Source organism: Sus scrofa, chromosome 12 (assembly GCF_054392235.1).
Source record: "Sus scrofa isolate SSC_HxYL_T2T_F1_AM1 chromosome 12, Sscrofa_HxYL_maternal_Yorkshire_Landrace_v2.0, whole genome shotgun sequence".
NCBI classification, from domain to species: domain Eukaryota; kingdom Metazoa; phylum Chordata; class Mammalia; order Artiodactyla; family Suidae; genus Sus; species Sus scrofa.
Window position 1 is genome coordinate 62,402,795 of NC_139394.1, and position 27,462 is coordinate 62,430,256.

A 27,462-nucleotide genomic window follows, 5' to 3' on the forward strand; every position below is an offset into this window, starting at 1 on the left:
TGCTTTCCCCTCTGTCCTCCGGCCCTGAGAGCAGGTCGTAATCCACCCTTAAGACCACAAAGGGCCACAGCGCTTAGAATTCACAGTGACCAACTGGTGGTTGATTCCCGAGTGTGCTCCCGCCAGGGTCCACCAGAGCCATAGTACCAAAGTGCCACCACCAGGGAGCTTAACCATGGAAATTAATTTTCTCATGATTGCAGAGGCCAGATGTCTAAGATTGAGGTGTTCACAGAGCTGGTTCCTTAAGAGGCCTCTCTCCTTGACCTGCAGACGGCCGCCTTCTTCCCGTGTCCTCGTGTGGTTTCCCTCATGGGTCTGGGTCCTGAGGTCCTGGTCTCAGGAGACACCAGCCATACTGGATAAGGACCCTTCCTAACGACCTCATTTTAACTCTCTTACCTCTGTCTGTAAGTCCAGTCACCTTCTGAGGTAAGGGAGGTTAGGACTTAACATACAGGGATTTCCCGTCGTGGCGCAGTGGTTAACGAATCCGACTAGGAACCGTGAGGTTGCGGGTTTGGTCCCTGTCCTTGCTCAGTGGGTTAAGGGTCCGGCGTTGCCGTGAGCTGTGGTGTAGGTTGCAGACGCGGCTCGGATCCCTCGTTGCTGTGGGTCTGGCGTAGGCTGGTGGCTACAGCTCCGATTGGACCCCTAGCCTGGGAACCTCCATATGCCGCGGGAGCAGCCCAAGAAATGGCAAAAAGACCAAAAAAAAAAAAAAAAAAAAAAAGGACTTAACATACGAATGGGGGCAGGGGTGGGGAAGACACAGTTTAGCCCATGACACCTCCGGAGGTCACCAGGACCACGTGTTGCATCCTAAAACCACTTCCAAAACCATGGGAAACCCATTCTTCACAACCCTGGTCCAGGTATGGTAACTCGTGAGAAGGTTTGTTTTTTTTGTTTGTTTTTTTTTTGAGGCATTTCAACTAAATACGTAAAATGCATAAGAATATATTATATAATTAATATTATTTAATTATAACAACTGTATCATATTAATATATATTAGGTATCTTCTTTTGCATACATAGCGTTATTTTAAAAGTACATATTCTTACCCCACACCAGGCTAAAATTATTTGGAAGACCCAAGAAATACATATTTAAAGATTTACTATAATAAGTATCAAGACATTTGAGATTGAAACATCTAATTTTCGAGGAGGAAATAGTAATTAACTTTGGGGCTTGAAAACGCCCTTGGCAAAGATTGGCATCTTTGGAGAGACTCAAAGGAAGCCATGAGGAATTGGTCGGATTTGGGTTAGAGACAAAAAAATAATGCCTGGATGTTTTGGAAGCAGCAGGGAAATTCCTGTTTGGGGATTCAGGAAAAAGTAACATTTGGAGAGAATCTAAAATAGTGCAGTACCTTTAAAACATCTCTTGTAAATGTACTCATTTGATTAACCTTAGCAATACTAAAAGGTTATTTATAGCTTGCTGTGTTCATAAGTTTATCATGTGACATATAAAATACTCCGCTGTACATTATTTTGTAATTTTGTCTTTAAAGCAGGTTTTTGGTTTGTGTTTGTTTCTTGAGAAGTGTAAGGTTTACAACCAAATCGAGAGGAAGGTACAGACATTTCCCATGTATGACTGGATCGCTTTGCCCTACAGCAGAGATTGGCCCAACATTGTCAGTCAACGCTACTTTTAAAAAAAGGGAAAAAAAATTCCCATAACTCCCCTGCCCCACACATGCATAGCCTCTGCCGTGATCAGCATCCCTGACCAGGACGGTACATCTGTCACCAAGGATGTGCCTCCATCAACAAGCACATCCTCCTCACCCAATGGTCATGGTTGAGCTTGGGCTCACTCTTGATGTTGTGCATTCTGTAGATTTGGACAAATGTGTGTATAACACATATCCACCATTAGAATATCATACAACCTATGTCACTGCCGGAAAAATGGTTGAATTTTGTTTCTTTTTATTTTTTTAAGTGTAGTAAAATACAACAGAAATTTACCGTCTTACCATTTCGTAAGCGTGCACTTTAGTGATATTAATCACCATGCCACTGTCCCCTCCAGTCATCCCCGGAATTCCTCCTCTTGAAAAACTGAAACTCTGTAGCCATGGCATAGGAACTCCCTGCAGCCCCTGGCAACCACCTTTGCAAGACATTTTACAGGATTTGGAAATGAAGAAGAATTAGAACATTTGACACAACAAAGGATGGACAGAGGCTGACTGGTAACACTTTAACATATATTTTAACTTTTTTTTTTTTTTTTTTTTTTTGCCTCTGAGTATCCATATATGTAACTTTTTAATTGGCCACGCCCGTGGCATATGGAGGCCCCTGGGCCATGGATTAAATCTGCTCCACAGCAGTGATCAGAGCCATAGCAGTAGCAATGCTGGATCCTTAACCCACTGAACCATCAGGGAACTCCCATGTGTAACTCTTTTTTTTTTTTTTTTTTTTTTTGCTGTGCATACTGGTTTATAGCTTGCCTCTTCTCGCTTCATATACCTTAAATACCTTTACATGTCAAATGTATGGCATCCTTTATTTACTTATTATTGCTTTTTTGTTTTTTGTCTTTTTTAGGGCCGCACCTGCAGCATATGGAGGTTCCCAGGCTAGAGGTCTAACCAGAGCTGTAGCCGCCGGCCTACACCAGAGCCACAGCAATGCCAGATCCAAGCCGTGTCTGCGACCTACACCACAGCTCATGGCAACACAGGATCTTTAACCCACTGAGCAAGGCCAGGGATCGAACCTGCAACCTCATGGTTCCTAGTCGGATTCGTTAACCACTGTGCCATGACGGGAACTCCTATGGTGTCCTTTTGAATACTTATATGAAAGTCCATCCATTTAAGCACGTCAAACATATGGCATCCTTTTGAATGCTTACCTAAAAGTCCATCCTTTTGGATTTGAGGGAAATCGTTGGGTTTTTCCAGTGTATAGACATCCTGGAGGTGAAGACAGAAGGTTAAATACGAACATAGACCTCCAAGGGGCAGTAGCTCCGATGACCTTTCTTGGAGTTAAATCTCTGTCGACCTCCTCAATTACTTCTTCAGAATAAGCTCTTCCATTGACGTTACTTTGAAAAAGGTTTTCTGTATTTTCAGGCTTAAAATATTTTGCCAAATTGCCTCCAAAGGAAGATTGTACCATTTCACGCTTCCAGCAGCTGTGGGTGGGCACACCTGTTTTTCATGTCTCCAGCACCCTTGTCACTTAAAAATCAAAGTATTAGGTGGATGTGGTTTAAAAGAATCAAGTTTCGAGAAGGACCTGACCGTGAAAAGATATCTGCTCTCTTACCGCGATCCAACTCCCAGGCCTGATCTCTGGAGACAAATGCTTTTAATTGCTTTGGTATTTAATGCCTCTGTGATCTGCCTCCACATGTCGAAATAACACGCTTATGCTGGTAGTTCTCTCTCCTACACGCGCAAACACACAATTTAACTTCCTCCTGGGGAGATAAGGTTTTGAGTCTGTTATACCACCTGACTTCTCCTCCATATCCATTTTTTTTAAATTGTTGTAATGAACAGCATTTTACTTCTTTTAAAAAAATTTTTTTATTGAAGCATAGTTGATTTGCAGTGTTCCATTTTCTGCAGCAAAGTGACCCAGGCATACATATTTATGCATTCTTTTTCTCATATTCTCTTCCATCACGGTCTATCCCAAGAGTCTGGATCGAGTTCCCTGGGCTGCACAGTAGGACCTCACTGCTTATCCATTCTACACGGAATAGTTTGCATCTACGAACCCCAAACTCCTAGTCGATCCCATTCCCTCCCTCCCACCCCCCCTCGGCAACCCCTAGTCTCTTCTCTGTGTCTCTGAGTCTGTTTCTGTTTTGTAGATAAGTTCATATGTGTCATATTTTAGATTCCACATCTAAGTGATAGCATATGGTATTTGCCCTTCTCGTTCTGACTGACTTCACTTAGGATAAGAATCTCTAGTTGCGTCCATGGCATTTTTCCTTTTGATGCCTAAAGCTCTCCACAGATGGCACAGTGTTGCTCGGATGGCTTTAGTGAGCATTATTCATCTTTCTCAACTGTTTTCTTGTCCCTCTTTCTTTCCCTCCATTCCCTCCTCTTTTTCTTCTTCATATCCTGACTCTCCTGTAATCATCATAATTATGTCTTCTATGCTTTGTTCGTGGGTTGATTCTAAAAGTTCAGCCATCAATGAAGTACTTCTTTTTTTATAGCTATTTAAATGTGCATTGCAGAGCCAAGTAATATGTCAACAATATTTCATTCTCTGTGGTTGCAACATAAAGATACCTACTCAGATAAAGGAGTCTTTGCCTGGCGCCAGGAGGCACAAAAAAGTCTTTCCTTACATTCTACAGGTTATTCAATCATGCATCACCTTCCTTTGATTCATATTTGAATCTTACTTTTCTCGGGCACTTTTCCTGGAATTTCTTTGGGATTATCTTGGGGTTTTTTTCCTACTGAGAGATCACATGCCTTCATACCTTCCTCCTTACTCTTTTCATCTGTTACTTTGTTGACTCTCTAAGAGGCCGCTGAATTCTGACCTGGATTTACTGCTCTCCAAGCCTCCTGTGGGTCTGACCTCCTTGGGTTTCCTCTTGCTCATCTTGGTTTATTTCTGCCATTGCTTCCTGAGTTAGAGTTTTATTCTTGTTTTTCTGGAGTGTATCCTCAAGGGTTTTCTCAGAGAGGTCACCTCCTTTTCCATTTCTAAAAATGATTTTATTTTGCCTTTGTTCTTTACTGATAAGTTACCATAATAAGTTTCTTTCTTTTTTTTTTTTTTTTTGAAGTGAAATGAATTTTCAAGCAGAATTTTGGAATTGTTCTGTTATAACCTAACTTCAGTTTTTGCTGGTAAATTCTGCTGCTGCTCTGATCATTGCAGCTTAACAGTTTCCTTTTCTCTGGCGGCTTTTTGGGATCTCTTCTTTATTTTCACTGTGTGCCTTGCAGCCCAGGTCCTAGCAGTTTGAGGACTTGGATGTCTCCAGCTCTAGGAAAATTTCTCTCTCTTCCCCACCCCCCTCCCTCTCCCTTTTGCAATAATTTCCCATTCTGTGCCCAAGAACTTTACTTGCAGAAGTCATTCCCATGTTCTAGTTTTTTCTCCATAGCTTTCTATTTTTTATAGGTGTCATTTTCTCCTTGAAGGTCTCAGAAGAAACTGGCTAATAAAGTTTTGAGTTTCTTAATTTAAGCATTCTGTATACTTTGTTTTGAAAATACAAATCTGTCCCCACATTAGAATAACTCAGGGGAGTTCTCATCGTGGTGTAGCGGAAACAAATCTGACTCACATCCGCGAGGACTCAGGTTTGATCCCTGGCCTCGCTCAGTGGGTTAAGGATCCAGCGCTGGTGTGAGCTATGGTGTAGGTTGCAGACTCAGCTCAGATCCTGTGTTGCTGTGGCTGTGGTGTAGGCTAGTAGCTACAGCTCCGATTCCACCCCTAGCCTGGGCACCTCCATATGCTGTGGGTGTGGCCTCCAAAAGACAAAAAGACCAAAAAAAAAAAAAAAAAGAATTGTAACTCAGCCACTTTTTCCTCCCTCCTCGCTCTTGTCCCTTAATTCCGAAGAGGTGATCTTCCTCGTTTTAACATTCTTTTCATTTAATAGCTTTTCCTTGGTGTTAAGGGGCTGCCTTTGGTGGCTGCTCTGCCATTTGGGCCTGGAGGAGATCAGTGTGCTGACTCAGTAGGACTTTCTGGAGCAGAGATTTTGAGATTTTATTCCAGACACCAGTGTTTCACTTGGGGCGCTTCTTAAAACCCAAACTTCTGGAGTTCACTTCCAGAATTTTGGACGCAGTAGGTCTGGTTGGGGCTGGAGCATGTACAGTTCTAACAAGTTTGAAAGTGACGCTGATACTCTAGGACTAACTCTGGTGTATATTGTATGAAGGTGACAACTTCATTTAGAGTAACTTCATTTTCTTGTTTTAAAAAAATGGCGCTAATCACACCTTCCAGTTTTGTGGGGGGACCTTTTGGGTTTGGGTTTTGTTCTTTTCATGGCATCAGTGATTATATTAACCCTATATTCTGTATTCCTGATGCTCTGGCCTCTGAAGCTTCAGTAACTTGGGAGAGACTCCCCTCCCAGCCTGGCTAATTGCTAGAGAGAATATCTTTGATATGCAGACAAGCAACCCGGAGTCCATACCTCCACTCACCTCTTATCAGGCTCCTGTAGTCTGGACACTGTCCTTCTGCCCCTAAATTACTCCAGGGCGAGGTACTGAGCCACTCGGGACGCTCTTCTAGCCCAGAGCCCATTAAAATTACGCATTATCCCGTTAGAAACCTGCTCAGCTTGCTTATCTTGCCAAGCCCATCCTTCTCATGGAAATTAAAGGCAGTCACCCATCCTTTCCCCTGGCTCCTTCTGCCTCCTGACCAGCCCTGGTGATTCCCCTTGCGGCCCTGCATTGTGTACTGTGCCTCCTGATTTGAGGAATCTGTGAGTTTCTTCATGACTATTCCACATCTGTATGTCTTACTGATTTAAACAAACCTTGGGCACATTTGAAAACAGTGGTATAGTGCTTGGAGAGTACTTTGCAGCGCACCTCATTAGCATTAGGCAAAGGGGACTTTTTTTTTTTTTTTTTTTTTGTCTTTTTGTCTTTTTGTCTTTTTGCCTTTCCTAGGGCCGCTCCCGTGGCATATGGAGGTTCCCAGGCTAGGGGTCTAATTGGAGCTGTTGCTGCTGGCCTACACCAGAACCACAGCAAGGCAGGATCCGAGCTGCGTCTGCGACCTACACCACAGCTCACAGCAACACCGGATCCTTAACCCACTGAGCAAGGCCAGGGATCGAACCTGCAACCTCAGGGTTCCTCGTCGGATTCGTTAACCATTGCGCCATGACAGGAACTCCCGAAGGGAACATTTTAGGAAGAACATCTAAAGGCAGAGTGGATGGTGAATGGGAGGTGGAGGTGGGGACATTGGTGAGAAGGATCATCTGGCTGTTCTTGGGGCCCTGCCTGAGACTCTGCAAAGAGAAAGAGTGCAACAGGCATTGAAAATATTAGCGACATTGGACTTCCCTGGTGGTCTAGCGGGTTACGGATCTGGCATTGTCACGGCCATGGCTCAGGTTGCCGCAGTGGTGTGGGTTTGATCCCTGGCCCTGGAATTTTCACATGCTGTGGCTGCAGCCAAAACAAGAGAGAAAATATTAGTGATATAAAATTGAGAGGATCTTGGCCTCTCTCATTGGGTCAGGGACCTGGCATTGCCATGAGCTGTGGTATAGGTTGCAGACTTGGCTTGGATCTCATGTTGCTCTGGCTCCAATTTGACTCCTAGCCTGGGAACTTCCCCATGCCATGGGTGTGGCCCTAAAAAAACAAAAAAATTTAAAAATTTAATTAAAAAATCGAGAGGATCTGGCAACTTCTTGGGTGTTACAAGTTGGTGGCTTATTATCTGAAATGCTTTATAATGAGTCTATTTCTGCTTTAAAGGTTGCCTCACTGTTTCCTCCCCTGACTTCTGAGAGTCCACCTTGCTTGGTTCTCAATTCAACTAAGCGTGTCTCTGTGACGAGGCCAGAACTCCTAGGTCGCATGTCAGGGAAGATCTCCAAATATTGCCTTCATCCTCATGTTTCCTAAACTATCCTCAGCACTCAGGGCATGGTTGTTAATTAGCGTCGTATGAAATGTATTTTCATATCTTTATAGATTTGGCAAATGATGAGTTAGCTAAATTTCCTGCAGGACTTCTCAGAGCCTTTAATCCTTTAATAGGACTCTATTAATGGAGAATATAGCCTTCAGCCTTTCCCTAAGTTATTTGTCCACAGAACCTTTTCCTTCATCGTGTCTAATGAGAGAGTTCCCTGGTGGCCTAGTGGTTAAGGATCTGGCATTGTCACTACTGGTGTGAGTTCGATCCCTGGCCCAGGAATTTCCATATACTGTGGGCGCGGCCCCAAAAAAACCCAAGGAACAAAAAACAGAGTGTCTAATGAGTCTGTTTTTTCATGGAACACATTCTGGGAAATGAAATTGTGAACAAGCCAATGTATGCCACCGGTGACAATCAGGAATTTTCGTGGGTGGTGGTGGTGATGGTTCCCCTGCAGCCTGTAAGTAGAACAATGCACAGCTTTTAGATCCCGTTGCCAAGACTCTGTTTGGCTCTCATCTATTGGTGTAAAAAATAAAAAGATATGACTTGCACTCAGATGTCACCTACACATTGCCTGTCACTCTGTGGAGTGACTCATCCTCTGAAAATGGTAGCATTCGTTGTCTTGGTAATGAACGATGTTCTTTCATCTACAAAGAGACCAGGCCCAAAATACCCAGGTTCCTAAAATTAGAATCACCCCTTAGCCCTCCTCCTTCCTTAGGTCCGTATCTAATGGTCTGTCGAAGCGCTTCCAGAGCGATGGAGGGAGGTCTCAGGTGGGTGGACAGTTGGGCTGAGTGACCTCCATTGCTCCGTCCAGCTCACAGTCCATGAGTCTTTTCCTGAGTCAGCAAAACTGCCTGGAAATTTCTTAAATCTTTCTGATCTTCAAATAAGTTGAGGACTCCAGACTTTTAAGAAAGAACTTGAAGAGCAGAATTTGTCTCCAGCACGAGATCCTTTGCTCTTAGAGGAGAGAGCTTGTTGCCTTCTTAGCAGCTGTGCGGTTACATTGTTTTTATTGGTTATTTTCATTTCTGTGTAGTTGCATTGTGAGTCAGTGCTCTAGTCAGCTGTCAGGATGCCCTAAAACTCAGCTCTTGCTTTTAAGCAAAAAATGGTAAAAAAAAAACTTGGAGTTCCCTTGTGGCGCCATGGGTTAAGGATCTGGCGTGATTGCTGCAGCAGCTCTGAAAAAAAGGTGGTAAAAACGTTAAAGAAAATGGTATGGTTTATAATGTTAGTTTTATTTATACACACACATGCGCACACATGTTCATCACATGTATGGATAAGGTGGTATGTATATAGGACGTGGCATGCTTGTGTATGGGGCTCTGTGTGTATGTCTGTGTATACACACACATACAGACATATATATGTGTGTATATGTTTTTAAGCCATCATGTAGGTAATCTAATGAACATATTTTTAGTTAATTTTAATCTTGTGGGATTGTAGGAATCCTTTATGCAAGTTTATGCTTAATTCTTGGTTTTTGTTGACTTTTTATATTGTCTATTGTTCGATACATAGATTAGCCTTATCCTTGTATTTATGTCTGAAACATGTTAAGAAAGCTGTGACCCCACTACCCAAATTCAGAACCAGAACATTCCAGCTATGGTGGAGCCCCCTGTATATCCTCCCAAATCCAATCCCCCTTCCTTTCCCAGAGATAACTGCTATCTGAAAGGCTTTCTTTTCATTGTATTGCATGCATATTCATCCCTTAATGATATGTTCTTTAGTGGTGGTTAGTTTTGAGCCTTATGAAAATATCCGAATTTAAGTAGTCTTTTTGTTAATTTTTTCCATAATTCAAACACTGTACTCCTAAGACTTATCCATGTTGTTTGGGGTAAATTTTATTTACTTTTTATTACTATAAGATATGTCATTATGTAAATATATTCCAATTTCTTTATTCTCCTTTTTTTTTTTTTTTTTTTGGCTTTTTAGGGCTGCCCCTGGGGCATATGGAAGTTCCCAGGTTCAGTGTCAAATTGGAGCTGCAGCTGCCAACCTACACCACAGCCACAGCAACGCAGGATCTGAGCTGCATCTGTAGTCTATACCATAGCTCACAGCAGCGCTGGATCCTTAACCTACTGAGCAAGGTTAGGGATCGAACCTGCAACCTCAGGGATACTAGTCAGGTTCATTACCACTAAGCCATAACGGGAAGTTCCTTAAAAGATTTTTCATTTGGAGTTCCCGTAATGAACAGACTCGGCTTGGACCTGGCATTGCTGTGACTATGGTGTAGACCCGGCAGCTACAGCTCTGATTCGGCCCCTAACATGGGAATCTCCATATGCCACTGGTGTGGCCCTAAAGAGACAACAGCAACAACAACAAAAAGGTTTTTCATTTGGGTACCAAGTTTGAGTTTCAGATGTACCAGATAAGGACACATGGCTTTTTTTTTTAACTGAACATAATGTCTTTAAATATCTATTCGAGTGGTCATGTGTATGTCAACAGACCCTTCCAATTTATTGCTGAGTAGTTTTCTGTTCTTAGGCCACTTACCTGATGAAGCATAGTTCAGTAGTTTCTATTTATTTTGTTTCTACACATAAAGCTTCTCTGAACATTCATGAGGTTTTTTTTTAAAGTAAATTTTATTTCTGTAGCGTAGGATTGCTGGGTCATACGGCAGGTGTATGTTCAATTTTATAGGAAACGGCTGGGGGTGCCCACTGCGGCTCAGCACGTTAAGGATCTGTCATAGTCTCCATGAGGATGCGGGTTCGATCCCTGGCCTCGCTCAGTGGGTTAAGGATCCAGCATTGCTGCAAGCTGTGGTGTAGTTTGCAGATGCGGCTCGGATCCGGTGTTGCTGTAGCTGTGGTGTAGGCCAGCAGCTGCAGCTCTGATTCGACCCCTGGCCTTAAAAACAAAAAAGAAGCAGCAAAGAAATGTTGCATTTTGCCCTGCCTCCGCCAGGTGTGGAAATTCCTGCTGCTCTCCATCCTTTCCAGAACTTGGTCTGTGGTCAGGGTGTTGCTCTTTTGTTGTTGTTGCGATTTCATCATAGCAATAGCACTGCCTCCTTGGGGTATTAATTTGCATTTTCCTAGTGGATAATGATGTTGAGCAATTTTTCTTGTGCTTATTTGCCATCCGTTCATCTTTCTTGATAAAGCTTCTCTTCAGCGTGTTAGACCCACTTTCTAATAGGTTTGTTTTCTCGGTGAATTTGAGAGTTCTGCCTGTATTCCGGATACAGTTCTTTTATGTGCTCTGCAAATATTTTCTTTCCGTGGGTTGTCTTTTCGGCTTTTCACACTGCCTTTCACGGAGCAGAAGTCTCATTTAGAGGATGTCAATGTATCCCTTTTCTTTTCTGGACCATGCTTTTGATGTAACTTCTAAGAACTCAGTGCCTAACCCAAGGTCAAAGGCATTTTCTCATGTTTTCTTCAAAAGTTTTCTACTCTTCTGTTTTATATTTAGACCTAAACCATGATGACTGAATTTTTATCCATGATGTGAATTATGGGTCGAGGTTTATATTTTTATGTGAATATCCAATTGTACCAGCACAGTTTGTTAAAAAGACTCTTGTTCTGCATCTTTGTCTAAAATCGGTTATTTTTATCTGTCCAGGTCCCTTTGCGTTTTTCTGTCCCATTGATGTGTTTTTCTCTCCTTTCACTATCATATTCTTTTGATTACTTAAGGGTCTGGCTGTCTCTTTGGTGGCAAGGGTTTGAGTCCCAGCCTGGCATAGTGGGTTAAGTCTCTGGCATTGGTGGAGCTATGGCTTGGATTCGATCCTTGGCCCAGAAACTTCCATATGCCATGGGTGTGTCCAAAGAAAAGAAAAAAAAAATGTATTTTTGTGTGTTTATGTTGTGGCCTCCATCCTTGCTGAACTCATGTATCAGTTCTAGGATTTTTTTTTTTTTTCAGATTCCTTGGCCTTTTCTGCGTAGATAAGCTTGTCATCTGCAAATGGAAACATTTAAATTTGTTCCTTTCATATCTATGTTTTTTATTTCTTTTTCTTGCCTTCTTGCCCTGATTCAAACCTCCAGCACCGTGTCAAGTGCACGTTGAGAGCTGTCTGTCCTCAACACTCATTGCAAAGACTTGATCCCAGTCTTCGTGGGGAAACATCAAAACGTCTAGCCTTTCACCATTAAGTGTAATGTTCATTGCAGAGTTTGGGGGGAACATTTTTGGAGATGTCATTTATCAATATGAGGAAGTTCTCTTTTATCTCTTCTAGGTGTTCGGAAAGTTTTTACCAAGAAGGAGTTTGAATTTTGCTGCTTCTTCATGTGGTTTTTCTTCTTTGAGCTGTCGGTGAATTAGATGGATGGATTTTTAAATCCCTGGAATAATATCCCTGGAATAAATTTAAGTTGGTCATATTGAAAGATCTTTTTATATCTTGTTGAGTTGTATTTGGTAATATTTTGTGAAGGATTTTTGCATCTGTATACAAGGAATATTGGTGTGTGATTATCTCTCTTCTCTACTGTTCCTTGGCTGGTTTTGGTATCAGACGAATACTAACTTCATAAAATGAATTAGAAGTCTTTTCTTCTCTCCTGTATCCTGGAACATATCACGTAGAATTGGTGCTAATTCTTGAAACATTCAGTAAAATTCTTTTGTGAAGCCTTCTAGATATGAGTTTCAGTTTTGGGGGGATTTTTTGAGACTTTTAATAGAACAAGCTCAGTTTCTTAGTAGTTACAAGGCTACTCAAATTATTTGTTTCATATTGAGGGTATTGTAGTTACTGTTTTTTAGGTACATTAGTCCACTTCAGGTAAATTGTCAAATTTGCATGTATAGAAGTTGTTCAACGACTTCTTTTTGATATCTACAAGGTTTTGTAGTGCTATTTCCTGTTTCATTCTTATTCTTGATAATTGATGTCTTCTCTTTTCCCTTATCTTCAAATGTGTGGGAGGTTTCTGTCAATTTGTCTTCCCAAAGAGCCAACTCTTTGTTTCTTTACTTTTCTCTGTTGTTTTTGCTTTACATGTATTTGTTTATGCCCATTTTAATTTCTTCTGCTTGCTTTGGACTTATTTTTGATCCTCTTTTTATAGATTGTTGCTCTAGAAACTAAGATCTCTCATTTGAAAATGTCTCTCTTTCCTAATGTATCATTTTACTGCTATGAAATTTCCTTCCAGCGCTGCTTTGGCTGTGTCCACCACTTTGATGTGTTTCATTTTCATTTTTATTCAGTTTATTCTTTTTTCCCTTCAGATTTTCTGTTCCACGGATTATTTAGAACTGTTCTGTTTAGTGTCCAAGTGGCTTATCTTTCTTTTACTGCTAAGAGAATACACTGGACATGGTTTCAGTTTTTTCAAGTTAATTATTTTATGTCGTCTCTCTTGGTATATGTACTGGAAAATAATATGTATTCTGCTAATGTTGGTTGAAGTGTTCTATAGGTGTTAATTGAATTCTATTGGTTAATTGAATTGTTGTTCTTATATATTCTTGCTCATTTGTTTATTCTTGCTGGTTGGTCAGCTCTTGAGAGGTGGGATATCAAAGTCTCCATGTGGATTTGTATATTTTTTCCTTTCAGTTCCATCAGTTTTTGCTTCTCACAGTTGACAGCTTTGTTGTTTAGCCCACATTTAAGATTGCTATGTCTTGGTGGATTGATCCTTTTATCATTATATTATACTCTTCTCTGCATCTGGTCATTTTCTTTATTCTGAATCGAGTTTATCTGATGTTAATACAGCCGCTTTTGTTTTCTTTTAATTCATGCTTGCATGATGTCTTTTCCTATCCTTTTACCTTCAGCCTACTTTTATCATATTTGAAGTGTGATTCTTGTAGACTGCAAGATTTCTTTCAATCACCTCTGTGAATCTGTCTTTTCATTGATGTGGTTAGGCCATTTACATTTAATATAATTATGGATATGTTAAGGCTTGAGTCTGCCATTTAATTTTTTGTTCCTTCTGGTTTTTTTAAATGTTTTTTGCTTTGTATTCCTTTTCTTTCCTTTCTGTGGGTTAGTTTACATTTGATTTATCTATTGTGTTTTTGAGTGTCTCTCTTTATGTGGCTTTTTAATATATTTTTATATGTAATTATATTACATATAAATAGCTTACCTCAGTCTCCTGGTGGTGTTATTTTATCGGTTTGAGTGAAATCTACAACCTTCAATCCCTTAAGTTCCCTTGACTCTCCCCTAGTTTTAAGATAATTGTGTTAAATATTTCATCTCCATACATCACATGCTATACATTTTGCTTCAATTATCAAGCATAATTTAGAAAACTCAAGAGGACAAGATAGCCTATTGAATTTACCAGTTTTGCTCACATGTCCTTCCTTCCTAATAGCTCAAGGTTCTTTCTTTCACTTTTTTCTTATCCAGAGGCTCTCTTTACCAATTCTTTAAGGTAGACCTGCTGAAGACAAATAGGGTTGGTTTTCCTTTATCTGAAAATATCTTGATTTTCTCCATCATCCCTAAAGGGTATTTCCACTGAATATAGGATTCCAGGTGGACACCTCTTTCACTACTTAGAAAATACTGTGTCGCCTCTTGCTGCCCTCCATTGTTTCTCATAAGAAATCTACTCTCATTATAATTGTTTCCCCTGTGTTATTAAGATATCATTTCTCTCTTGCTGCTGTGAAGACTTTCCTTGTCTTTAGTTTTCAGGAGTTTGACTGTGAGTCTTGGTGAGGATTTATTTGTGTTTATCCTGTATGGGGTTTTCTCAGCTTCCTCAGTATGTAGATTTATGTCTTTTGCCATATTTAGAAAGTTTTCAGCCATTATTTCTTTGAGTGTTTTTTCCCTTCTTTGGCAACTCTGACGACGTAAATACAAGTAATCTTTGGTTGTGGTCCCACAATCTCTGAGACTTTGTTTTTGTTTATCTGTTTGGACTGCTTTTGCTCTGTTGTTCAGATTGGCAATTTTCTATTGTGCTTTTGTCCAGTTCTTTCCTCTGCCCACTCCGTTTTGCCCTTGAACCCATCCACTGAGATGATTTGTTTAAATTATTCCATTTTCCAGCTCTAAGATTTTTCCTTTGGTTCATTGTATCTTCTGTTTCTTTTATGAGACTTTGTTTTTTTTTTTATTTGTTTTTTTTTTCATAATTGTTCTCTGAAGCATTTTCTTGATGAATGCTTTAAAATTTTTGTCAGATAATTCAAACATCCTGGTATTGGCATCTGTTGACTGTCTTGTTTCATTCGCCTTGAGTTTTTTTTTTTTTTTTTTTTTTTTTGTCTTTTTAGGGCCACACCCATCACATATGGAAGTTCCCAGGCTAGGGGTCTAACTGGAGCTGTAGCTGCTGACCTATGCCACAGCCACAGAAATGCCAGATTGGGACCACTTCTATGACCCATACCACAACTAATGGCAATGCCAGATCCTTAACCTACTGAATGAGGCCAGGGATCGAACCCACATCCTCATGGATACTAGTTGGGTTCATGACTGCCAAGCCACGATAGGAACTCCACCTCAAGATTTTTCTGGTTTGTGGTATGCTGAGTAATTTTTTATTGAAACCTAGATGTTGTGAGTATTATATTGTGAGACTCCAGGTCTTAGTTAAGCTGCTACTTTTGCTGGCTTTCTCTAAAGCCAGTTGGGAAAGGTAGAATTGTGCCTTTTTACTGCTGAGTGGGAATAAAAGACCAGGGTTCCCACTTTCCTTCATGGCCCTTCCCCTAACAAAAGAGGGTGTTTCTCTACTTCTGGGAGTGGGAGTGCTGGCTCCCCATTAGGCTTTCCATGATACCTCCCTGGCTAGGGGAGTAGGGGTGCCCTCTTACTGCTCCCCACTTGGTCTCCATTGAGACCATGGAAGAAGGTGGCCTTGTTACCACTTGGTGGTGGCACAAGTCCTGACTTTCCACTGGGCCTCCTGTGCTACTTTCTCCATTGGGAATCAGAAGGATGCTTATCACCACCAGGTAAGAGTGGATGTCCTGGCTACCCAAGTGCTTTCCATGGTCACTGCCCGGCAGTGATCAGTGTCCCAGCTCCATACTCCTCTTCCTGTGAAGCTCCTTCACTGACCAGGGGTAGGGTAGGGGCTGGGTGCCTCATGGGGGCTGGGAAGAGTGGACATCTAGGCTCCCTGCCCAGGCTTTGCTGATGCAGGTGGGCTGGAGCCTCAGTTTTTCTGTGGTGTTTGGCTGGAGTGAGCAGTTCCTATCCACAAATTATCTGTCTTGCCAGGCTTCCCCTTCCTTAGTCTGTTGACTGCAGAGATCTGGCTTTTGTCAGGCTTTTGCTCGTTTTGAACACATTGGTATTTTAGGTCTCCGGCTTCTTAAACTGCAAGTCTGGAACATGTGGAGTAAAAATGCCCCAGGTGTCTCTTCTTGAATCTGGAGGTACCTGGCTAGTCTGCCTTCTCTCCACCTTGCAGAGTTTTGTTTGTTTTATACATCATGTCCTAGGATTTTGTCTGTACGTAGTGAGAAGAATAGGTAAGATGTGTTCACTCCATCTTGCCAGGAACAGAAGTCCTCTCATGTACTTTGTAATATATCACTTCCTTAAATATTTCATATGTGTGTTACAGTCTTTAATAATTCGAGCCATTGAGGAAGTCCTTCAGGCTCTATATATGTTGTCCCTTCTTTCTCTGTACTCTTAGCCTTGATGATTTGTCTTCATGTGAGCACACGCATGCGTGTGTGTGTGTGTGTGTGTGCATGCGCCAGCAGAGAGAGGTGAGAAAGAGAAAGAGTATCATCAGCAGAACTTTACCTCTAAGAACCCAGATGCACTGAATTGGAGATGCTTTTCTCCAGGAGGCTGTGTGTTCACCTCTGATGTGAGGCAGGGGTCCCTCCCAGGTTGGGACACTTCAACCAGCATCCAAGTTGTTTCCCTGAACATGTTAACCTCAGGTTCAAGCCCCCCACTTTCTGGGAGTGGGAACTCATGCTGGTTGCCTCATCTCAGAAGTGGCATTTGCATGTGTCACGGGGACTCGGTGCTGTCTCCGTGCTTGCTGTTGGTTGGTCTCTGCTCAGATTTCTGCTACCTTCTCTTGTTTGTTTGAGGGAGACCTGGGAGGGTGGGTCTCCACTTGGCCTCCGCTGATACCACGGAAGAAGGTGGCCTTGTCATCACTTGGTGGCCGTGCGAGTCTGGACTCTCCACCGGGCCTACCTCATTCTACTACCTGAAAAAAAATGTGTGGAGACGGAAGAAGTGTGTTTGCTGTGCTGTCTCCAGGCTCCAGCCTGGAGCAGGAGACGCTGGGCAGCATCTTGTTCATCGTGTTCTTGCTGGAATACTGGTTCCTTGAGGTTCCAGTAAATTCCAGCACTGTCTTCGTTTTCTCTTGTTAGAAACAGCTGCTCTTCGTGGCTCTGTTTTTCTCACCTCGGTATACGTGGAGGGAGTATACAGAGTATGAGACCATATTCCTGGTGCTTTTTCAAAGAACTGATTTGCCTCTCAATTTTCTTTTTAGGGCCGAAAAGACCGAAGTTCTGAGCGAAGATCTTCTTCAGGTAAGGTGGCCGCTGGCGCGTGGCTCAGCGGGATGCTGGGGACATCGTCCCTTCTGCGGCTAAGCCATTCCCACCGCGGTTCCCCCGCTCCCTGGCTCCTCATCCCATCTCTTTCGAGACACAGCTTTTCTTCTTGACCACAGTACCTTGCATTGGGAGCCCCGGTTTGGGGGAGACGGCTCGGGAGACCTTCAACGTCATCACCTTGCGTGATGAGCGGCGAGTCCCCGAGGCTGGGATTGGTTCCCCGCCCCCACCCCGCTTCCCCAGCCTTGGGTGTCGTCTCCGCAGAAACTGGGCCCGTCCTGCCCCATGACCCATGACCCCACGGTTGACCTCGCCCCACCCACTGCTCTGTCCATCCGCAGGTGGAGAAGCGGCTGGAGCTGGTGAAGCAGGTGTCCCACAGCACGCACAAGAAGCTCACGGCATGTCTGCAGGGCCAGCAAGGGGCCGAGGCCGACAAGCGCTCCGTAAGTGCCCCCCCCCCCCCAGCCCTGGGCGGGGTGAAGCTGGCCTGCTGGTCTGGCCGATGTCTGAGAATTATCTTGCAGTGTGGCAGCCCCTCCCACCTCCCTGCGCCCTTGGACCCTGCCTGAGGCACCATCCCCACCACCAAGCAAGATGGGGTCCCCATCCTGTCCTCCCCAGCCTGGGGCAACCCGCAAGGAGAGCAGGGCGGGCCGAGACTCCCACTGTTACCAGTTGTCACCATCTCGTCCCTCCGCTGCAGTCCAGTGACAGATTCCTTTGCCTCAAGAGCATCTTAAGATCGCACGAAAGAAATTCGAACTTGGGGGAGTTCCCGCCGTGGCTCAGTGGAAACAAATTTGACTAGTATCCATGAGGACGCAGGTTTGATCCCTACCCTCCCTTGGCGGGTTAAGGATCTAGTGTTGCCATGAGCTGTGATGTAGATCCCAGACGCAGCTCAGATCTGGCGTTGCTGTGGCTGTGATGTAGGCTGGCAGCTTGAGCTCCAGTTCGACCCCTAGCCTGGGAACCTCCATATACCACAGGCGCAGCCCTAAAAAGACAGTATAGTGCACTTTGGAGGTTACAAGTGACCTATGAGGCTCTTAGGAAAATTTTCGCTGTAACGAAGCAATAAGGAACGTCGGCCACATACAGGTGCTCCAGGGCCCTGTCTGGACCGTACGTTACTCATCACAGGTGCTGCATCGCGTGACTGCGTTGAAGGTCCCTGGGGTCAACGATCGTGGAGGCTCACTTCCCTCTTGACTCTCCCGCCCCCATCACCTCCACCAGAGATGAAAAGAGATTCCTAGATGGCCATTCGGTCTTGCTACAGGGGAGGTGCAATCCAGGAGGTTTCTTTCCTCCTCGGGTTTCCGATGGACGTGTTTGGTGTCTGCTTTTTCTCTGACCTGGTGTTCTGGTTAATTCGTGGTGGTCGCCCCAAGCACCGCCCCCGCTCCCCAAAAAAGGTCTCTTGACCGTCTCGGCGTGGGCCTGCCCTGTGCTCCCAGCTCACGCTGCACGACCGGGACCACACTGCTTCCTCTGGCGCTCACTCCACTTTCTCTTCCCAGCCCTGCTCGCTTCTTTCTTAATAGTCCCAGCAGGAGTCGCTTATGTGTGGTAGAAAGAAAATGTTTACAGCTTTGGAAAGGGTTTGTGGAAATAATTGGGTGTGTGTCGGGAATTTGAGCAGGGGAACCTGACAGCCGAAAGGAGGGCTTTGCAGCATCGCTTTCGATGTGAAACCCTTTTAGCAAACAAACGTGTGGGGCTGTGGAAGCTGTTCCAGTTGGGGGGTTTGGGGGGATGGGGGGGGGCTTGGCCTGGCCTGCCTGTGTCTACGTCCCTTCTTTTGTTCCCAAAAGTGCTGTTTTTTAAAATAACCCGAAAACAGGACAGTAAATTTTGGTATCGAGTAGCAGCTGATGGGAGTTCCCATCGTGGCTCAACAGAAACAAACCTGACTAGCATCCATGAGGATGCAGGTTCAATCCCTGGCCTTGCTCTGTGGGTTAAGGATCCAGTGTTACTGTGAGATGTGGTGTAGGTCGCAGACACGGCTTGGATCTGACGTGGCTGAGGCTGTGGCATAGTCCAGAGACTGTAGCTCTGATTTGACCCCGAACCTGGGAACCTCCATGTGCTGTGAGTGTGGCCCTAAAAAGCAAAAAAAAAAAAAAAAAAAAAAAAGGAGCAGCTGAGTATTAGCATCAGAACCTTGAAACTGGTCTGGAGTGTTGGGAGGTCAGTTACTACCAGTATTGTTTCTCTGGGAGGAGGTAGAATGACCTAGACTCAGTTTGAATTGGGTTGAGGGTCTTACAGGTTACGTAGAAGGCGATGGCTCCCTGCGTGTTCTAAAATACCCTGAATCCACAGGAAATTTGAGCAATGGCAAGGCCACCAGGTCAGGGGATGATGGCCGTTGAAAGGCAGTTTGTCCCAGGTCACCAGGGAGGGGAACACCTAGGCCACGCAGGGCCACAGGGCGAAGCACCAGGGTCAGGCGGGAGGCAGAGGAAAATGCAGGCAAGGGGCTTTCCTGGGGTTTCATGGGAAGGAAGGAAGGAAGGAGGCAGCGTGAGCAGGCTCAAGATGGGCGGGTTTGAATCCTTTCCTAGGAGCTGTCCCCAGTTTGGTACGTGCGTGCCCTGAGTGACTAGGGCAGGTGGGTGCTGACCCGAGCATGAGCATGAGAACCCTGAGTAGGAGGTGGTTGGCCTCTGGGCTCTGGATTAGTCGGTTTGCATTTGAAAGGCACCCTCAGGAGTGAGTTGCTTACTCTCCCCAGGAACTGGCTCATCCTGGGAAGGGCACTCCTGCAAGGGTTACCACGGCCTCGGAATACAGAAAATAAAAGATGGAGTTGATAGATTGAGTAATCATGGCTTCGGCAAAAAGGCACTTACTGTTGCACTTAAGATGTCCAGGAAGTTCCCTGGTGGTCTAGGGGTTATGATTCAGCACTATCTCTGCTATGGCCAAGTTCGATCCCTGGTCTGGGAGCTGAGATTCCATGTCAGGCTGCTACATGCATGCTGTGGCCAGAAAAGAAAGAAAGAAAGAAAAATATTTATGTTCTTTGGAGTTCCCAATGTGGCTCAGCGGATTAAGAACCTGACACTGTCTGAGGATGCGAGTTCAATCCCTGACCTCACTCAGTGGTTTAAGCATCTTGCATTGCAAAAGCCTTGGTGTAGGTTGCATATGCAGCTCAGATCCAGTGTGGCTGTGGCTGTGGCATAGGCTGGCATTTGCAGCTTTGATTTGATCCCTAGCCTGGGAACTTCCATATGCTGCATGTGTGGTCATTAAAAAATAATAGTAATAATAATAATAAGATGTCTGGGACTTCCTGAGTGTCTCAGCAGGTTAAGGATCTAGTGTTGTCTACTGAGGTGTGGGTTCGAACCTTGGCTTGGGAATTTGCACATGCTGGTGTGGCCAAAAACAAACCAAAATAAAAAAAAACCCAAGATATCTGAAGTAGTTGGTCCCAAGGTTTATGCATCACCTTTGATTCATAATTTTCTTAAGGCTTCTTCTCCTTACAGACGTAATGTGGCTGCTGCAGCTCCAGGCATCACACCTTCACATAACCCCATCAAAGACAGAAAGTGTGAGGGTGATGAGGGGATAACTAACCTTGCATGCTCTTTTCGTTTATATCAGGCAGGAAAAAAAAAAATCTTGCCCCGAAGAATTTCTTTTATGTCTCTTTAGCTGCAAGGGAAGCCGAGAGGTGAATATGTGTCTGAAAGAAATGGTTGGCCATGACTGGCCGTGGTTCACCCCCTGGGATGCACACAATCCAGGTTCCATGAGCAGGGGGTGCGGCAGTGGCTCTTGTCAGCCCCCGAGGGCTATGGCCACACTGCTGCTGTGGTTACCACGCAAACTGGGCACCTGTTTAGTGGACCTGGAAGAAGTCTGGTGAGAGGAAGGACTCGAGCAGGTACAGCTCAATGATTCCACTACACAGATTTTAGGTGCTTGATTTTCGACAGTGATTTCTTGAGTTGAGCAGTCCTTGCTCATATGACTGAATAAATGAGCTGACGGAAGAGAAACTGAAATAGCTCTTTAAAATATTTAACAATCACATGGAGTTCCCGTCGTGGCTCAGTGGTTAACGAATCCGACTGGGAACCATGGGGTTGCAGGTTCGATCCCTGGCCTTGCTCAGGGGGTTGAGGATCTGGCATTGCCGTGAGCTATGGTGTAGGTTGCAGACGCGGCTCGGATCCTGTGTTGCTGTGGCTCTGGTATAGACCGGCGGCTACAGCTCCAATTCGACGCCTAGCCTGGGAATCTCCATACGCTGTGGGAGCGGCCCAAGAAATGGCAAAAAGACAAAAAAAAAAAAAAAAAAAAAATTAACAATCACAGACCTATGGGAAAAAAATTTTCCGAGGCCAAGACTCAATGACATGTGTTCACTCTTTTCTGAAGAATCACACCAAGAGACAGAACAGGAAGTGTGCCCCGTACTAATTGCCTCAACTCCCAAACTGGGTGCCCAGTTCTTTGTGATTATTTGGAAAGGAGCTGCGTCAGAATCGAAAGAATGGGTGAAAAGAATTGGTAAAAGGGGGGAAACTTTTTTTTTTTTTTTTAACTAGAAGGAGAGGAGTTCGGGAGTTCCTGTTAGGGCACATCAGTGACAAACCCAACTAGTATCCAAGAGGACGTGGGTTCGATCCTGACCTCGCTCAGTGGGTCAAGAATCTAGTGCAACCATGAGCTGTGGTGTAGGTTCTAGCCTGGGAACGTCCATATGCTGTCGGTGAGGCCCTAAAAAGAAAAAGAAAAAGAAAAAAAAAAGGAGTTCCCACTGTAGTTCAATCCCTGGCCTGGCCCAGTGGGTTAAGGATCCCGTGTTGCTGCAGCTGCAGCGTAGGTTGCAGCTGCGGCTCAGATTCAGTCCCTGGCCCAGGAACTTCCCTATGCCGCAGGTGCGGCCAAAAAGGGAAAGTGGAAGGTGGGGGGAAGCCGGGGATGAACACCTGCCGGGGAAGCTGGGCTCAGGAGGGCCAGGAGGCGGATGCTGTGGAGGGAGTGAGGCTGGTGGACGGGAGCGTGTGGGTTCAAGTCTCGGGACTGGAAGGGGCCTTAAGCGTCTGCAGGGCACGCTCTGTATTTTATTGGCTCACAGGTAAGTTGTTGCTTTTCCTTCCTTCTCTCTGAACAAAGCCCTTTGCTCCTTTGAAGTTCGCTTTGCGTTTCCAACACTAAGACGTTTACATTGTGCCTTTCAAGGCTTGGCCCGCAAAGCTGGGGCTGGCTGCCCCATGGGAGTGGACCGAAAAATGGGTGTGATTGCTAATAGCTCAGTGACCAGAGCAGTATGAACCTGAGTTAAGCTCGATGCCTCCTGTGGGGCGGGACCTAGAAAGGACATGAATTAGGTTTCTGTTGTGCCTCCTTCAGTCCAGGCTAATCGCTGGCGAAATCGCAGGTTTTTCGGATTCTAAGGACAGTGAAAATGTTTGCCCTCTCCCTGTCCCTGGTTTATTACGGGAGGGTCATGTTCGGCAGAGACACAGATAGAAGAGGAAAGGGTTTCTCCACCTTACTCTCCAGATGCTTAGAAAGCGCCCGGACTCGACATGTTCTCAGACAGCACTGCTGTGCCAGGCAGCGCGTATGCCAGGGGCTGAGCGGCATCAGCTGGCTCCCTGCCCTGTGCCAGCGCCCCATCTGGAGGGAAGCAGGCATGCCACACAGAGTTCACCAGATCCTCAGACAACGTCTTCATGCCAAGAAGAACAGCTTAGTAGGAATTAACTCGTAGAAGGTTTCCACGAGGAGCAGCCTTGAAGGACGAGCCAAAGGTGGCAGCTCCGACGCCCGATAAACGCACCTCTAGGACAGGGTATGGGGTGTGCGGAGTTCCCAGAGGCAGGATGGCATTGGGCGGTTTTGGTGGCCAGGGTAACTGGAGGCTAGAGAATGAGGAGGAGATGCCGTGAGATGGGGCTGCGGGGGACCCAGGGCCACCCTGTCGAGGATCTGGCCGTTTCCCCTGAGAGCAGTGGGACGCCAGAGCGTTAATCGGAAGCATTAACTGAGATGGGATGTGCTGGGGGTTGTGCGAGGGACAGATGAACGGGGCGGGGCCATGGAGGGCGTGGGGGGCGGGTTGGACACATAGGGACCCCATCAAGGTGGGACACAAGGGGGATGACAAAGATGGAGAGAGGTCCAGAGGCATGAAGGATGCTGGATGCAGGGTACCAGGACTTGGCTCAATGTGGGGTGTGAGGAAGGGAGAGGGGTTTCAAGGTCCCCCGCTTCAGTGATTGTTGGATCCACAGGAGGTGACGAAATCCCCTTCAGAGAAAATACAGGTGAGAAGACTGAGGGCCCTGGAATTAAGCCCCCCCCCCCCCGGAACTGCAGCATGTTGTGCTCCAACGAGGTGGGGGAGCGGATCTAGCCGAGAAGCAGAGAGTGGTACCTGAACCCACCCACTGCCTCAGTCTCCATCCCAGCATCGTCCTCGTCCTGACAGTTCATTCTTTCCCCACGTCCATTCCAGTAAGACCTGGCTCTTCTTGCAAAGAATTTTCATCTGCTTCAATGGTAACCAGTCTCATCACAGCAACGATCATCTGGTGCCCAAACCAGCAGTTCCCGTCAGGTCCTCTGCTCCCCACCTCGGCCCCCCAACCCCTTCGTATCTCGCCCTCTGCAGCTTCCCCGGGTGGGTGTTTAAAACAGAACCCGATGCTTCAACCCCCTGGATGCGTTGGCACTGTAGCCCAGAACCCAAGCTCCTTGCTGTGGCCCTTGGTCCCTGCGCTCAGCTCCGTAGCCCCCATCCCCCGCCCCAGCATCCGTCTCCAGCTCCACGGACCTGTGATTGAACGTGCCCCCTCACGTCCATTCAGACCCTCTGGGCTGCTCTGCCCTCCACATGGATCATTCTTGCCTAGCATTTCAGGTTGATCTTCAGCCCCGATGTCACCTTCTTGGTACAGCCTCCTAAGCCTTAGTGTTTTTGTGCCCCCCACCCCCACCCGGCGTCACACCCCCCATTTCACTTTCTCATAGCACGGTTCCGTCCCTGAAATCGATGTGTTCGTTCATTTGCTCCCGTGTCTGTCCCATTGCTGACACGTGAGCTCCGTGGGAGCAGGGACCGTGTCTTCGCATCATGGGTACATTCTCAATGCCTGGAGCGGGGCCTGCCACATGTGGGCAGTGCTGAAAATAGATGTGTCACCACTGCATGGCCTGGGGGTATTTTAGGCACAGGACCTGCCCAATGCTCAAGCCAGTCTGAATCTTTCCAGTTCTTTACAGAAGCAATTCAGCGTGATGGTGCTGAGCTTAAGTGCTGGGGTCTGACTGTCTGAGGTCAGAGCCCAGTTCGGCTGCTTCCTAATTTTGCCTGACTTTGGGCAAGTCCATTACCTCTGTATGCCTTGGTTTCTTCATTTCAAAAATGGTAATGAGGAATTCCTACCCAGCAGGGCTGTTGGAGAGTTCGAGGAGGTGATGCATGTAAATGCCTAGCATACTGCCCGACATAAGTACATAGTAAAGAAATGCACTGCGGTGCAGTGGTTTCAGAATCTGACTGCAGCAGCAGCTCAGCTCACTGTGGAGGTGCTGGTTCAGTCCCCAGCCCAGGAACTTCCATATGCCACTGGAACAACCATAAGATTTAAAACACACACACACACACCACTGCTCTTTTCATGGCCTGACTGTTAGTCCAGAGTCACTGTTAAGAATGGCTGAGCCAGAGTTCCCATTGTGGCTCAGGGAGTTAAGAACTCGACTAGTATCCATGAGGATGCGAGTTTGATCCCTGGCCTCACTCAGTGGGTCAAGGATCCAGTGTTGCTGTGACTGTGGCATAGGCCAGCAGCTGCAGCTTTGACTCGACCCCTAGCCTGGGAACGTCCATATGCCACAAGTGTGGCCCTTAAAAAAAAAACATAAAACAAAATAACAACAACAGCTGAGTCCTGAGCAGTCACTGGGATTAGAGGCTGGTAGACGGCAGTTTTCAGAGCTGGAGGATGGGGAGTGTGTGTGGTGTTTGGGAAACAGTGTCGATATTACAATAAGACTTTTTGTCTCTGAGTCATCCTACAACCAGTGCTGCTTATGCCTAAGATAATTTTAGCGAGAACAGTCATCTCAGACAAGTCAAATCGTCTCCTTCCAAACCCTGGAACGTTCTGTCTCCCTTCCCTTAACACTTATGGCACTCCAGAATCGGGAGAAAGTTTATCTTATTTTTTAAGGTTGTGGTTTTTTTTTGTTTTTGTTTTTTTTCGTTTGTTTGTTTATGGCCATGCCTAAGGCACGTAGAAGTTCCCAGGCTAGGGGTCGAATCTGAGCCACAGCTGCCTGCCTACACCAGAGCCACAGCAACTCCAGATCTGAGCTGCGTCTGTGACCTACACCACAGCTCACCGCAACACCGGATCCTTAACGCACTGAGTGAGGCCAGGGATGGAACCTGCAACCTCATGGATCCTAGTCAGATTCACACCCTCCTGAACCACAACGGCAACTCCAATTTGCTGCTGGTTTTTTGTTTTTTGTTTTAATTGTAGTTGATTTACAGTGTTTTAAAGTGGGTCAGTTATACACACTATATATATGTGTGTGTACATATTATATACATATATATATATATATCTCAGGTTATTTTCCATTATGGGTAATTATTACAAGATATTGATTATAGTTCCCTGTGCTATACAGCCGGCCCTTGTTGTTTTATCTGTTTTATGAGTGCGTTTCTGTTAATCCTAAATTCCTAATGTATCCTTCTCCCTTCCTTTCCCCTTGGAAACCATAAGTTTGTTTTCTATGTGTCTGAGTCTATTTCTGTTTCGTAAAGAAGTTCATTTGTATCATTTTTAATTAGATTCCACAGGCAAGTGATAGCATGTGGTATTTGTCTCTCTCTGACTTGCTTCACTTCGCGTGATCCTCTCTAGGTCCATCCATGCTGCTGCAAATAGCAGTATTTCGCTCTTTTTTAAGGCTGAGAAGCGTTTGTTTTCATAGCTTCTCTTTCACCTGGCAAACCACTGGTCAGGCTGAAGTTTGTGGGCACTAACTGTCCCCTCAATGTCAGCTGATTCTCTCAGCCTAGATCCTTGTCAGCAAGAGAAGCACATTTGGGCAGCTTGTCTAGACTGTGGGCAGTTGAATCCTTCAAGAACTCACTTTCCTCATGTGTGAAGTGGGGGTGATGCCGCGTGGGGCAGGGAGCACGTAATAACTCGGTTCCAGGCGGACATTAGGTTAAACAAGTCAGCACCGGGTCCTGCATCTCCCGAGCCTCCGGATTCTCCTATGTCTCAGAGAATTTTCTTAGAAATAAAAATACTTTGCAGTCTGTTGTAGGTTACAGTCTGTCAATGTCTCTTCTCCCTTGGGACAGGAAGGTTTCCCTTCCTCGTACCTCAATCCATTTCTTCCTCATTTCTTTTGGTGGCTTCTTTCTAATTTCTCGATTCTTAAAGCATCTGCCCAAGTAAAAACGTACCATGAACTGAGGCTTTACCCCATTAACCCTGTGCCCTTGGATGCCAGGCACTCACTCTCCCTCACCGTCTCTCCTAGAACCAGTCGCTTCTTGTAAGCATCACCTGCGCGTCAAGCACAGGTCCTGGCTCGTGACACTATTCCATCAGCGCGAGACTTGCCTGAATACTCGCTGTCATCCTCACTCCGGGAACCGTGTAACCATTTAAAAAGGGACAGGCAGCTCTGTCTTGATAGGAAATGAAATGAATGATGTCTGTACGTGATAAAGGAAAGCAAAGTGAAAAGTGGAGTGTATTGTGTGCTAACAGGTGTGGTGGAAAATGTATCCTTTAAAAGTGGACACCCCTCCACACACACACACACACACACACACGTATCTATATAATTGTATCTTCTTAGAATACCTCTGGAAGGATGCACAGAAAACTGGTCACCATTCCTGGTTTCTAGGGAGGGCAACGCGGTGGCTGAGCCTGAAGGGTGGGAGGAGACTTCTTGCTGCAAACCCTCCAGCATCTTTTGAGTTTGGTGCCATGGGCGTATTTCCCCGTCTTGAAAATGAAGTCATTTGAGACAGAGAATGAGAAAGACAGTAGGGTTATTCTCTGTGTTCAAGTCTTAGAGAATTAATGAGCAGTTGGAACAAAATTAACTTTCTCTTTTTCTGGTCCTTCACCCTTTAAACTTAGCCTTGGTTCCACCTCTAAGTGTCTCAGGATCATCAGTGAGGGTGCTGAGTGGATGGAAAGGACTAGAAAATAAAGTCGGCCCCTCCCCTTGCTTGGGAATAGCCCCCTCC

The 27,462-nt window shown here is 45.4% G+C and overlaps 1 protein-coding gene across 6 annotated transcripts in view; it reads left to right on the plus strand.

The window, feature by feature from the left end:
• ARHGAP44 (Rho GTPase activating protein 44) overlaps nucleotides 1-27,462 on the plus strand; it is a 157,230-nt gene that overhangs the window by 71,354 nt on the left and 58,414 nt on the right. For all 6 annotated transcript variants that reach the window (XM_084986229.1, XM_084986230.1, XM_084986228.1 and 3 more), the window contains exons 2-3: nucleotides 17,120-17,159; nucleotides 17,528-17,632. In XM_084986229.1, the coding sequence (XP_084842355.1) occupies nucleotides 17,120-17,159; nucleotides 17,528-17,632 (145 nt within the window). The remainder of the gene's footprint in view (nucleotides 1-17,119; nucleotides 17,160-17,527; nucleotides 17,633-27,462) is intronic.